At 45.4% G+C, this 13,730-nt stretch overlaps 1 protein-coding gene across 1 annotated transcript in view; it reads right to left on the bottom strand.

The window, feature by feature from the left end:
• GPI (glucose-6-phosphate isomerase) overlaps window positions 1–13,181 on the bottom strand; it is a 31,201-nt gene extending 18,020 nt beyond the window's left edge. The window contains exons 1-3 of the mRNA XM_035117931.3: window positions 12,982–13,181; window positions 2,733–2,823; window positions 1,700–1,768 (exon numbers count right to left, since the gene is read on the bottom strand). Of these exons, the coding sequence (XP_034973822.3) occupies window positions 1,700–1,768; window positions 2,733–2,823; window positions 12,982–13,100 (279 nt within the window). The 5' untranslated portion in view covers window positions 13,101–13,181. The remainder of the gene's footprint in view (window positions 1–1,699; window positions 1,769–2,732; window positions 2,824–12,981) is intronic.
• Window positions 13,182–13,730: the final 549 nt, after the last annotated feature.

The raw sequence follows: 13,730 nt of genomic DNA, 5'->3' as shown, positions 1-13,730 counted from the left end.
GTGCTACTGGAAGGAATTTTTTTTATTTTGTTTCGACTACGCCAGACCAACACGGCTACCTATCTGTAACTAAACTTTATAACAATCTGCTGTTCAAAACAGCAGACGGAGAGGGAGGAAGTGATGGCAGCCCCCTACCCAAAGGAAGGGACACACAAGAAATGAAGGTTGATTGGCTAGATAGTCCAGCCACAGGATGCTGGGCTAGAATAGATGAACCACTGGCGTGATCCAGCTGCAGGCTCTCCTAATGCTCTTAAGGGCCAACCTAGGGAAGGAATTTATTCTGACATCTGGGGACAGGGAAGACAGGAAGAGTGATGCTGGAAAGCACTCTGGCACAGTAGTGGCACGGAGGACCAAGTTACACTCAAGCCCTGTGGGTAGCCCCTCTGCACTCTTCCCTGTGTGTGGATGAAACAGGATTTACTTGCTTTGTGTATACTGCATCCCCAACCACAGAAGTCCCTGCAGCAGCTTACAAATACACGAAAAAGAAATCTATTAAACACACACACCTCGCCACAATTTACCAACACAGGAATTTTCTATTGCAGCAACAGCTCCAGAAGAGCAACAAAAGCAGAAACGGCCAACAGCGTTGCAAAAAGCAACAAACAAAACACTCCTTTCTTTCCACCCGATTATACACACTACTTGGGTGCCACTGAGGAAAATGGCAGCATGCCCCTCACTTTTGCGTTCTGCGTGTCACAGGGCAAATGGACATGCGAAGGGGCATGTGGTAGTCTTGGTACACAGCAGAGCCCATCCTTCAGATAGCTCTGCGCACCAAAATAATGAACACCAAAACCACAGAAGGGGAGCTTCAGTTGCCATGAAGAGGAAGTGGCTTTCTCACACTTGACACATCTCAGAGAAGTTCCTTAACATTTAATGTGAAGCAATCACAAAATTCCAACAAAAACTTGGAGGCATTTCTGCTTTGCAGTGGCAAAAAAATGTGTGTTGAGAATAATACATGGTGCCCAGTATTCAACATGCTTCATGTTACAGGTTATTATATTGTAACCAATACAATACAGAGCTGATTCCGGAATTACTGATAGCAATCCTTCTATCAGCTCTGCATTATATTGTGGATTTTAGATCCACATGTCAGAAAAGAGGTTTCTCCAAGGTCAATCAGCAAAGATAGAGATCCATAGGGTCCATTTCACATCCTGTTCACATCAGGTCAGTCTGATCCAGAACAACTACTGTATAAGGCTACTATTAGCCCAGAAAGGGGGAGAGAAGATGTGAAACCAGTTCAAGCTCAAAGGAGAGGCATGCCCCCATAGAGATGCAATACACTTCTTGACCAAATGAGACTATTCACACATTTATCTTCAGGTGAAGTAAACAAAACCTTTAACACGAAAACAAACTAGATTTATTGGGAAAACTATACAATTTATTCATGAATCTGGCAATTGAAAGCCAGTCTAATATTTAATCCTTGGACTACATAGCAAAATATCTAGAGGATGGTGACCAGATCATTGCCTTTATACCCCACACCCCACAAAACCCCAGCACACACACTCTGACTCTGGTTCTCTCTCACACACACTAATTTCCAAAAACCCTATACAGCTGCTTGAAGTCAAAGGTTACTGCTTTGTGTGCTGGAAGCACCTCCTCCCCGTTACTGAGCAGGAAGGAACCCACAAACGAAAATAAAAAGTAGGTATACCTCAGTGAAGTTGATCTTTTCTCCGGTGAACATTTGTTCCCTCGCTTTTTCAATGCCCCTCGATTTTGCCTGAAAGTAAAAGTTGACCTTTTAGTAAATACGACCATCAGCTTTCCAAATCCACCAGTCACATCGGAGTTAACCCCATCTCGCTAACCCCCTCCAGTATGCCAGTAGCCTAGTATGTTAGTAGCCTCCTTTTAAACACACACACACACACACACACACACACACACACACACACACACACACACAAATGTCAGTCTTCTCTGCCTGTTCCTAAAAGATCCTCTAAATCAGGAATGGGCAGCCTCAACCCCAGGACTAAATGTGAACTCTATCACAGCCACACCACTTACTGGCCCAGCTCCTCCCACCCCCCAGTTCAAGTGTCCTTCCAACTCTGATGATGCCTGTTGCTTACCTGGATGGAAGCTAGAAAGGAGTGTGTGAATGTGTGTACAAAGTAATCCATACAAGTGTAAAATCACTCACTGCTCTGCAATTCCCCACCCCCCGGCCCGGCCCACCCCTAGCATGTGGCCCATGGAAGCTTGCCCAGGTTGCTTCAAATCGCCTTCAACCTGGAACCCTCCAAATGTTTTTGAACTACACCTTCCATCAGTACTGGATAAGCCTGGGCTAATGGGAGCAGATGGTCTAAGCATTTGGAGGTCACTATCTTTGGTATAACATTTGGTGAAGCCAACCCGCCCCCGCCCCCCGTCCAACTGGACTGCAGTTTTCAAGCGCAAGGACAAGACGGTTGCCCCTTACATTTGTTGTCAGGGCAGCTGGGCTCTGCGTAAGCATGCAGGTAGATCCTGGGCTTTATGAAACCACAGCAAAGCAAGGCCATGATATGAAACTGGAAATACCCCTTTGTCCACAAACACTATCTTGTACCGGCAATAACAAGGTTTTGTTTTTCTCAATACATTTTATTACTATCAGCTTCACTGCTGCAAACGGCTTTGGAATTTCTGCAATCAGAAGCTCTAAATAAATAGGATTCATGTTCAAGGTGAATTACCAGTTCTATCAGCATCTTCATCACTTCTTCTGTAACCAAGTTCTTTGAATAGTCCACCAAGATGTCCCCATGGTCACTCTTCAAGGTCAAGCTGCCAAAAGAATTAAAAGCAAGCCATCATGTTATGTGAACATTTTCAGAAACACTGCACCAGCACATGGGTGACTTTAAAAAACAAGATTTACTGGAAATTAGCCAACACTGCTTGTTTGTATTCACACACCCCAGGTCACAAAAGAATGATAAACATCAAGGCAAATAGCAGCAGCTCACTTCTTGGGCTTCTGGGTAAGATCAAGTGTGGAATCAGCCTGCAGTCTCCACTTTGTGACAGAGTCTGCTCCTTCCAGCATAATTTTTGCACCTTTTCATTTTTCCTCCTCTCTCCACTTTCTGCTTCTGTAACACCTTCCCTGAAGAACTAAAAAACTTGCCACTATTTCATGACACTTTGGTTGTTCCTAATACAAGTATTGTCTAACTCTGGACTTTGGAGCTGCAACTGTAGCGTGTGCCCCTCCCAAAAGATTATTTTTATCAATGCCCCCATCCAGGTGAAAAGTCACATGCTAATCGCAGCACAGAAACATGCATGAATATTTTTAATAGGGCAATGGATTTAATTGCTTTTTAATATTTATTTTGTGTGTTTTTAGTTGCATCTTTTATTATTTATGTTGTGAGCCACCTTGGGCCCTGCACTGGGAGAAAGGTCCAATATAAGTTAATAAAGTAAATACAGTGGTACCTCAGTTTACAAACACAATTGGTTCCAGAAGTCTATACTTAACTTGAAGCGAACTTTCCCACTGAAAGTAATGGAAAGTGGATTAATCCGTTCCAGACGGTCCATGGAGTACTTAAACTGAAGCGTATTTAACCTGAAGCGAACTTTCCCATTGAAAGTAAAGGAAAGTGGATTAATCCGTTCCAGACAGGTCCGCGGAGTACTTAAACTGAAAATACTCAAACCAAGGCGTACTTAAACCGAGGTATAACTGTAATGATTTGTGAAGGAAGCCTGTGGAATAGTAGGGTTTTTATTTTTAAGGCAAAGGTAATTCATGGAGAAAGAAGAGTTCATCCCTTCTGCTTATTTACATGCTAATCCTATTTGGGAGTTGTATAATCTAATCCTCAACTGTCTCCAAAATATGTGGGCTTAGCTAGCCAGCCAGCCCAAACATGCCCATTCTGCATCAGAGGCTGGAGAGAGTTCAGAGTAATACCGTATAAGAGAGCTATCCCTTCCCCCAGTGTGTACACACATTTGCAGATTTACAGTTTTCAAAGCTAGCAGAGAGCTCAGGAAAACACCAATGGCTACAACCCCACATTCTCTAACACTAGCCTTGGATTGCTGCAGTACAGAGGTGGGAAGGTTAAGAAAATGCAAAGTTGAATCTCAGTGGGGCAGGCTGGAAACAAGACACTGGTCATTCTGGAACACAGGTAGGGAGAGGCTGTCCCAGTTTTATTTCCACAGCTGGCTTTGCAGAACCTCCAATACGTTTTCTGAAGCCTCCCTTGACAGAGCACCTTCTGCTTGAGCGCCCATCCTGCAATGCAGCATCCAAGAATATAGAGCAGCTACTCAGGTGGAAAGAGATGAGTCATGCAGGCAGCAGCCATGAGTCCATAGCAGCATAAAGTTGAGCCAAGTTCTTGTGTATATTTTGCCTCCCCTGATCTGACCAGAACCCTTGTCACCACATTTTGAGGGAAAGTAAGAAACACGCGGGTGGTGCTGTGGGTTAAACCACAGAGCCTAGGGCTTGCCAATCAGAAGGTCGGCGATTTGAATCCCCGCCACAGGGTGAGCTCCCATTGCTTGGTCCCAGCTCCTGCCAACCTAGCAGTTCGAAAGCACGTCAAAGTGCAAGTAGATAAATAGGTACCGCTACAGCGGGAAGGTAAACGGTGTTTCCATGCGCTGCTCTGGTTCGCCAGAAACTGCATTGTCATGCTGGCCACATGACCTGGAAGCTGTACACCGGCTCCCTTGTCAAATAACGCGAGATGAGCTCTGCAACCCCAGAGTCGGTCACGACTGGACCTAATGGTCAGGGATCCCTTTACCTTAAACACCTTTACGGTGCATTCGGATATGGGCCACAACCCACTGCAGGAATTTCCTGCATGCATGCATGCATGCATGTGCACACACATGCAGAGAGAGAGGGAGAGCCTAGGAGAAGTGAAAGATTCTGCCACAAGATAAAAAGTCCAAGTGACACACACCCCTAGACACACGCTCCGAACAGAACTTCCTGTCCATTCTCTTTCACAAGCCCTATTTCAGCTTCCCCCTGGATCATGTCCCTTCTCCTACATGTCACTTTTAATGGGGCTCAAAATCCACTATTTAGCTCCATCTCAGTTCTGCAGACCTTGCACTGAAATGAATGGAGCTGCACAACTTTTTTAAAATGTATTTTTATTAAAGATTTGGTGTACAAAAGTATGTGCAATGTCTCTCTCTCTTTTTCAAGTAACATTTTTTACAGATCAGTTTCATTTGTTGAGATATTAGGAAGAAAAGGGGGAAAGAGGTGGAGGGGGGAAAGGTGAATGGAGTCGGGTGGCCATGTTTCTATTTTACTTAATAATTGTGGAGTTATGTCTTCATTTGGGTGTCTTCTAGTTTTTCCTGTATTTCTTGTGTTGACAAAGGTTTGTTATCTTTATAGAAGTCTATTAGGTGATATAAGCCTTTGGTTTGCCCGGTTTTTATCTGGAGGTTTTGTGCTGCATGGTGGAATAATGGGTGGTACGCCAGGGGAATTAGTGGTGATGGGGTTGGGGATAGTTTGCCTATTTCTGTTCTCCATGCTTTGAACATGGTCTGTGTGTACCTGTTAAGTGTTGTAGGAATTTTCCTTAGTTTGTTTGGGCCGCACAACTTATTTCAGAGTTGTGTGCAGCAGTGGCAGAGATTGCTAGAACAAGGCTTTATGTCAGACATTTGGGGACATGGACATGGACATGGACACACACACACACACAGCCAGATGCCAGGCTAGTTGGATCTACTATAGTTTATTAAAACTCAAAGATCTAGCAACCAGAGTCACATGCAAAAGGGCACACCGTTCGAATTAAATAAGCACATTCTGAACTTAGGAATTCCTGTTCTGAACTTGTTCAGCCGCTCCATGCAACTGTCTAATCCTGGTTATTTCACAGAAAAATATCAAAGTGGTTTATAATAAAAATTGTATTTTAACAAGCAGTTTACAATACATAAAGCCATACAATAAAAATAGTAATTAAAATCAGACATAAATCAGCTCTGTGGAAAGATGAATTCTGAACTGCCCACATATGCCTAGTGGAATAATGAAGTTTTCAGTGTTGCAACTGTTCTGAGGAGTGCAACACAGACGATGCACGAGGGTTAAAAAAATAGAGAAAAGCATGTCATGTAAGAAGCCACAATCAGTGGTATCTAATCGCAAGGGCGGCTTAGCTGGTCACATCTGTCAGCAGATAAAAGTTCATGACAGCCATCTAGAAAGGCCACGATAGATGGTAGGAAAAGGGAAGTGCAATTAATTTCGTTTTGTTAGGACGTCCTTGCTATGCTGAAAACTAGAGCAGCACCATGCTGGCCTACCTCTGGTGAACCACTAAATGCAAGTCCAAAAAAGGAAAGAAACAAGACTCAACAAGAAACAAATGTTTGAATTTAAGCAAATGGGGTTTGGGGGCAAGGGAACATAACACACACTCTGCACAAAAGGTCGCTCTGGGAAGTCCCTGCTCCAAAAGCCTTCTTTGTAGACTAGCTACAGGTAGGTACCGTGTCGGTCTGACGTAGTCAAAACAAAAAATTCCTTCCAGTAGCACCTTAGGGACCAACTAAGTTTGTCGTAGGTATGAGCTTTCGTGTGCATGCACACTTCTGTTTCAGTGTATCTGATGAAGTGTGCATGCACACGAAAGCTCATACCTATGACAAACTTAGTTGGTCTCTAAGGTGCTACTGGAAGGAATTTTTTTTATTTTCTGTAGACTAGCATCCATTAAGAGTAAGGCCATTTCAGCAGTTGCTGTTTCCTGAAGGCAGGCCATGGGGACTTAGCTTTTCAATGAGTTTAAGCAAGCAGAGAAAGGCTAGAATATCAAACAAGGCCTTTGAGACACCTAGGGTGTGTGTGTGTGTGTTCTGCATGCCCACACAGCTCAGAAAAGTAGGTGGAATATAAGAGGAAATCAATCTTTTAGTGTGGCAGGCTCCGCACTTTGTTTAGACAAGCCTACCCAGATATTTAGAATGTTAACATGTGTTTCAATCTACTTTTGGCTTGTCATGGATTTAAATTATTTTTCAACAGTAACTGTTTTACATTTTTACATTTTTACTTATTTTATTGTTTTATTCTTGTTTCAAACAGCTTTGGAGGTTTCTTAAGTGGTATAACCATCCTTCCCTAACCTAGTGCCCTCCAGATGTTTTGGATTACAATTTGCATCATGGCTGGGATGTGGAACATTTGGTGGTCACCAGGTTAGGGAAGGTGGCTGACATAAAACAAAAGCCCTATACTGGCACTAATGGGTCACCAGAAGGGATAGCAGTTCAGTGTGGCTTGAAGATTAAATTGTTCTGGTTTGTTTTTCAATTATCCCAGAATGTATCAACTCCTCTATATAAGCCTCAAATGGTGTAGAAGGTGACTTGAAGACAGGGCATCCTTTAAAGCAGGCATCCCTAAACTTCGGCCCTCCAGATGTTTTGGACTACAATTCCTATCTTCCCCGACCACTGTCCTGTTAGCTGGGGATCATGGGAGTTGTAGGCCCAAACATCTGGAGGGCCGCAGTTTGGGGATGCCTGCTTTAAAGCCTTTTCAGCCTCTAGGCAAGCTTCTAGCTCAGCTAGCCACCAGTATCACTTTAGCAGCCCAGCTTCTTGCATTACGTTCAGCAGAATTTTATTGGTTCCCCAAAAACAACCCATACGCTGGAGGCAGCTGAGAATAATTCCAGGGACGGGCTCATTTCAGCCTTGCAGAGTCTGTTTTTACTATCATGCCCATGGTGCACTGATGCGTTGTGGCAGTTGAAAAGGAAGAATGCATACTCAAAGCCTCTTTAGCATAACAAATCTGCATTAAGAGATCCCATGAATGCCCACCTCGCCCAAGAGTACAGATCCCTTCTAGACCAGACAAAGCTCCATCTAGCCTTTGCAAGAATCTGGGCAACCAGCCAGGCAACCAGGTGATCTTAACGCTGGGGTGGGCAGGAAGCAGAACATGGACCACCTGCTCCCTTTCAATGAACAGGATTATTGCACCCAAGGCCCCAGAATCTGCAAGAGAGAAATGCCTCCACGGGTGTCTCAGAATGAAGCATTCACACAACATGGACAGATACACATTGACACTCAAGCTTCCAACAGGTACCTGATGAAATCCATTCCAATTTACCACCCATCTGCTTGTCTGCAGGAAATAGCTATAGTCTCCCCACCCCGTGCAGAAAACAAGCCAGTGGCAACTACAAGGCTACCAATGGCGAGTAAACCTGATGGACATGCTCTGCCTACACAATGAAAGACAGTAATGCTTCTGAACACCATTTGCTGGAAACTGCAGGAGGGGAGAAGGCTCTTGTGCTTGAGAGTTTCCCACCAACATCTCAGTGGCCATGGTGAGAACGGGATGCTGGACTAGATGGGCCATTGGCCTGATCCTGCTAGGGCTCTTCTTGTGTTCTTAAGGCACAGAGTCATGAGCTACTAGATTCCTACAGTGTTTTTTTTCTCTTTTAAGATCTAAATAAAGGTAAATGACACTTTTGACTTGTCCTGCCTTAAATTATTTACAAGTAACCCCCCCCAAAAAAAATAAACATTTTTGACTTTTTTTGACGTGTAACATTTAGGCAACACCAAGTCCACTTTATTGAATTTTGTCCCTGATCAAGCATTTTTGTTAACTACTTTTGGCACCTAGAGAAGTTATATGGCATACATAAAGTCAGCTGAACTACATGTTAAATTAGATTGCTACCAATTTATTGCAGCAGAAAATTTCATGATACAGAAAATTTCCACAAGACTCCAACCTAATCAGAGTTCCTTACTCTCAGCAAAACTGAGGCACATAAAATCACCCATACTGTATTTCCATTTTACAGATGAAGAAACTCATCTGAAATCAAACCTTCTAGCTGCCATTAAGCAGGCATTAGGAAACAATGTGGGGCACGGGCTGGGCTACATGTGGGCCGTTTCTTTAGAACAGTCACATGAGAGATCAAAAATTGATCTGATGCTCAGACGTGTTCATTTTGCAGGGAACTGTACAAGAGGAGGAATAATGGCCAGTCTGCCCGCTATCTGTTCTTCAGGTGCTCTGAATGAAATGGAATGGAGTCAGGCCGCTAAATAAAAGGTTCCCTGGATAGGTGAGCTTGGGGAAAATCAACCACCCATTAGAAGGAAATCATTTCCTTCCATTATTTTTAAATAAACTGTGCCATTTCAGTGGTTCCCAAACATTTCCTTGAATGGGACTGCACATTCCCGGATTGTGGAGGCTAGAGTTCAAAGCCCAGCTGAGTCCTGAAGCTCACTGAGTGACCATGGGTCTGTCACTAACTGTCAGTCCCTAATCTACTCCACAGAGTTGCTGAGAGCATCAAATGGAGGGGAGAACTATATTGTACACCTTAAGCTTCCTAGAAGAAGAAAAAAGAGGGAAATGAATGTAATAAACTGTTTCACAGAACAGTACAGTAAAGCTCAGAAAATTACTACCCTTGTCTAATGACCAGTAGGAGGTAAACGTTTTGGTGCAACTGTAAACCTACCCAAAGGTATTTCTTTTTAAGCTGCTAGGTAACTCTTGCAACAAATGCCAGCCTTATGAAACTTATGATGAACACACTCAGGGTAACCAAGATATTGCTTTGCATGTCATTTTACTGCTAAGATTTTACAAAGGTTTAAAATGAAAGCTGCCTCATGTGTGAGAGACGAAGTGACAATGCTTTAAGCTACAAAAGCCTCATATTATGAAGGCTGGGAGGTAAAGGCCAATTGCATGAGGTGCCTACGATACCAGTTATCACATGTATGATATGTACATCTGTGACACCAATGCGGACACATCTATTTCAGCACATCCACATGTTGAGAAAAGCAAGCAATGGTGTAAATGCAATTTCAAACAGCGCAGCAATAGCCATGCAGCCAGTCACGTGTGAAGCACCCTTAGGTCAGGATAGGGCTAGCCATTCAGAGGCAAAAGGCTCATTTAATCAGGCCTCTTCATGTAGATCCGGGGTCTCCTACCTTCTTAGGCCTGTGGGCACATTTGGCTTTTTCAGCAAGTGCCACTGACCCCACACCCTTCCCATCATTTTTCACCCTCCTCACCTGGATCAGCCTCCCCACAGAGAGACGAAAAGCATGTGCACGTATGTAGAGCCATCTATATTGGTGTTACTAATATAGTACTTCTGACTATGAGTGTCACCAATAAATCAAGATGTAGACAAGAGATAAAGCTTATTTGCCTATGGTACTTCAATGTACATTAAAACTATGTTTGAGCCTCGTTCCTCTTTGTTGTTTATGGAGTGGAGAAGTCATCTACTTCAATTAATTGCTATGAAATATGGAACCTCTGGGGTTGGGAATGCTGTATTTCTCTATGTGCAGATTTTATTTGCCTTTTTAATCTGCCTTTGTATTTCATAGCTTTTATTTTGTTGTTTGCACTGAAAGCTCCAATAAAAAATTATTAAACCAACAAAGTGTGCACACAGACACAATCTTTGCTTTTTCAAAGGATCTGGGTAAATGTCAGATCCAGTAAAATTTGGCTGATCCTTCTGAAGCACATAGAGCTGAAAGAGAAAGCTGGAAAGAGCACCAGACTCCCCTCCCATATGCTATAAAATAAGGAACAAGACCTCTGGATGCCACTGGGGTCACATATGACCTGCTTATTGAGCTCCCTTCCATATTTGCAGGAGCATTAGACAATGCTGGTTATTCGTGGATTTGTCTGAAGGAGGCTGGACAACGATGTTAATACAAGTGTCATTCCGCACTTTTCTTATAGCAAGAAATCCCTTATTTGTTGTGCAAAAGCTCCAAATCAGCTTTATTTCCACAACCTGAAATTTTCCAGGATGCAACTGAATCCCATCTGAATACAGTGAGTCTGGAAGTGCCCTCAGATAAGGAGGCAAAATTTCCACATTAGACAAAGATGAGGCACTCTGTTAGGAATAGGCAGCAATCAGATGGAAACCGGGAGTCACACCACTTAATTTCCATTTTAAACCACAATCATCGCCTAGTCCTCAAGATATAAAGGCTGAAATTCAACCTCAAGAGGAAACGGTTACTGATCATTTCATCATCCTTAGCCATGACTTAACTTAGGGCAGATTCCACAATGTGCAAAATGCTATTTAATGGTCTGAAAATTATACATACCTAGGTAGTTTTTATAATGCCACAATCCTAAAACATTCCCTGGTAATGGGGCTTGTTTAGATAGGATTGTGCTGTATATAAAGGAGTAGAAGCTGAAACAAGGTGACAATGGACATTAATTTTCTCCGTTTTTAAAGAGGAAATGGAAACTAGAATTTTCAACGTGCTTGGAAACTATGGCAATGCCAGGGAATTGACTGGTTTTCAACCCACTCCTCACCTCCAAAAAAACCCCAAATTCTAAGTTTTCCTTTGCATTTATTTTGCACATCACAGAATCAGTCTTCTAATTTGGGTTTCATTTGTGGACAAATTGTGAAGCAATCTTGCAGCTGTCTTGTTACACCAGCCACAGCTCAGCAATGGAGAGCCCCTGCTTCCTATGCAAAAGGTCCCAAGTCCAATCATTTCCAGTAAATTGTCAGATAGCAAGTACTGTAGGCCAGCCTTCCCCAACCTGGCGCCCTTTCCAACTGTTCTGGACTACAACCCACATCAGCACTGGTACCAAATGGGTGTCCTGGCTGGGGCGAGTTGCAGTCCAAAAGATCTAGAGGAGGCTACCTGGCTGAAGGCCTTTTTCTGGCTAAGACTTGATTGCTCAACCTTGGGGGGGGGGCTTACTTTGCCCACAATACAAACACATAACAATTTGAAATGAAGCCAAGTAGTTCAGCCAATTAATTTCTATTCTTTCCATATCAACTTGCAAAATCTGGCACTGCAAGATCTTACGTTTTGAGTAATTACTAAATCACAGAGTGGATTCTCAAGGTGATTTGTCACAATTTATTTAGAACCAAATTTCTTAGCTGTATTGTTATCTAGAGCTGGACAAAATAATAGCTGTAAGCTGGAACTAATTTTTTTATTGCAATGCGCATTGCTTCATTCCAGGTCCTCAGTATGGAAAAGGTGGAGGAGCCCAATTTTCAGCAACAACCTGGAGCAGGCGAGAAAGAGCCAAAAGGTCCACGTGCAGAGCAGAGACCCGTTTGAGATCCTGAATGAATCTGTTGCACGAGTCAAGCTATAGCACAGACGACAGGCAATGAATGGCACAGCCCCGTTCCCCACTCCCCCCCCCCTGTGTATTATAATGGGGGTTGGAGCAGTGGGGCAGAAGTCAGGGAGACCAGCAGCAAGTGCCAATACTTCTAGACTCTGCCCCCAACCTGCTCTTTGCTGAGCTCCATGCGGGCATCTCTGAGGCGAAGGAGGAGGAATGGGGCTGGCAAAGCCATTCCCTAGGGCTGGTTGTTAAGTAAGCAAAAAGGCAGCCGGGCAAGCAGGTAGGTGGGGGGGCTAGCCGAGGTCGGTGGGGCAGTGCCCCCCTAGACCTGGCCTCCCCTGGGTTGGTGGAGGAAGAGGCGAGGCGGCTCGCCGTGACTCAGCAAGCGAAGCCTCCCGCGCGGACGGCCCACAATGCCCCTCTCGCTCTCCCGGCAGCCGCGGCTGTGCTTGCCCGCACGTAGCGCATTGCAAGGAGGAGTCAAGGGCAAGCAGGCGGGCGGCCACCGGAGCGGCTGCAGCGGCCCCGACGGCGCGCCCGTCCTGCCTCGGGGCTACAGAAGATCAGGCAATCCCGGAGCTGCTTTTGCAACGCGTCCTGCGACTCAGGGCCCGCTTGCAAGCCGAGCTGCCCAGCCATCGCAGGCGTCCCTGCCCAGGCTGGGGACCAGCGGCTCCCTGGCAGCTGAGAGAGAAATCCCGGCGCAGCCAGAGAGGAGCAGCAGCCCGCCCGTCGGGCACCGCCGCGTGCGCGTTCGCCGGGCGCGCCGGACCGACCTGAACTTGCTGAAGCGCTCCGGGTCGGCCTGGAAGAGCTGTCGGAGGACGAGTTGGGCGCCGTGGGCCTTGTGCCAGGCGGCCAGTTTCTGGAAGGCGGCGTCGGCGGAGAGAGCCATGATGCCGAGTAGCGGAGCACGTCGCGGCGGTGGCGGGCTTAGCGAGCAGGAGATGCGGGTGCAGAGAGGGAATCGGAGGCGGAGCAGGAGGAGGAGGAGGCGAGGCGGGCGGAGCAGGCGCTTTTGAGCAGGAAGCGCGGAGGGCGGGCGGACCGGTCCCCTGCCCAGCAGGCTCCGCCCCGTGGCGAGCCGGCCGAGGAGGCTCCGCCCTCGCGGGGAGAGTGGGCTCCCGGGCGCATCTCTGCTGGAGTGCCCGTCCGGGCAGCTCCTCCTGTCTGCCTTCCGCGGGGAAGGGGCGAGTCCAGGCAGTCCAGAAGACATCTTTCCACAGTAGCTGATTTCTGATTTTGACTTTTTAACGTATGGTTTTTAGGTACAAGTGTTGTAAACCACACTGATGTTTTGTCTGAAGAGCACAAAATATATATTTTTAATAAATACTAAATAAAATAACAGTAATTCCAATCCTTCTCACTGTAGTTGGAGCGGGTGGGCGGGGGAAGCTTGACCACCAGCCTGGTGGCATCTCTATAGGAGTTGCTCCAAAAATACACACAGTCACACCCTACACAGCTACTCACACATACACAGCCCTAGGCAAATCTGCTCCAGCCTTCAACAAAACACACA

The sequence above is a fragment of the Zootoca vivipara genome, chromosome 6, assembly GCF_965207765.1.
Source record: "Zootoca vivipara chromosome 6, rZooViv2.hap1.1, whole genome shotgun sequence".
NCBI lineage: Eukaryota > Metazoa > Chordata > Lepidosauria > Squamata > Lacertidae > Zootoca > Zootoca vivipara.
Note: the sequence above shows the minus strand (reverse complement) of the source record. Positions and strands in the feature narration are given on the sequence as shown.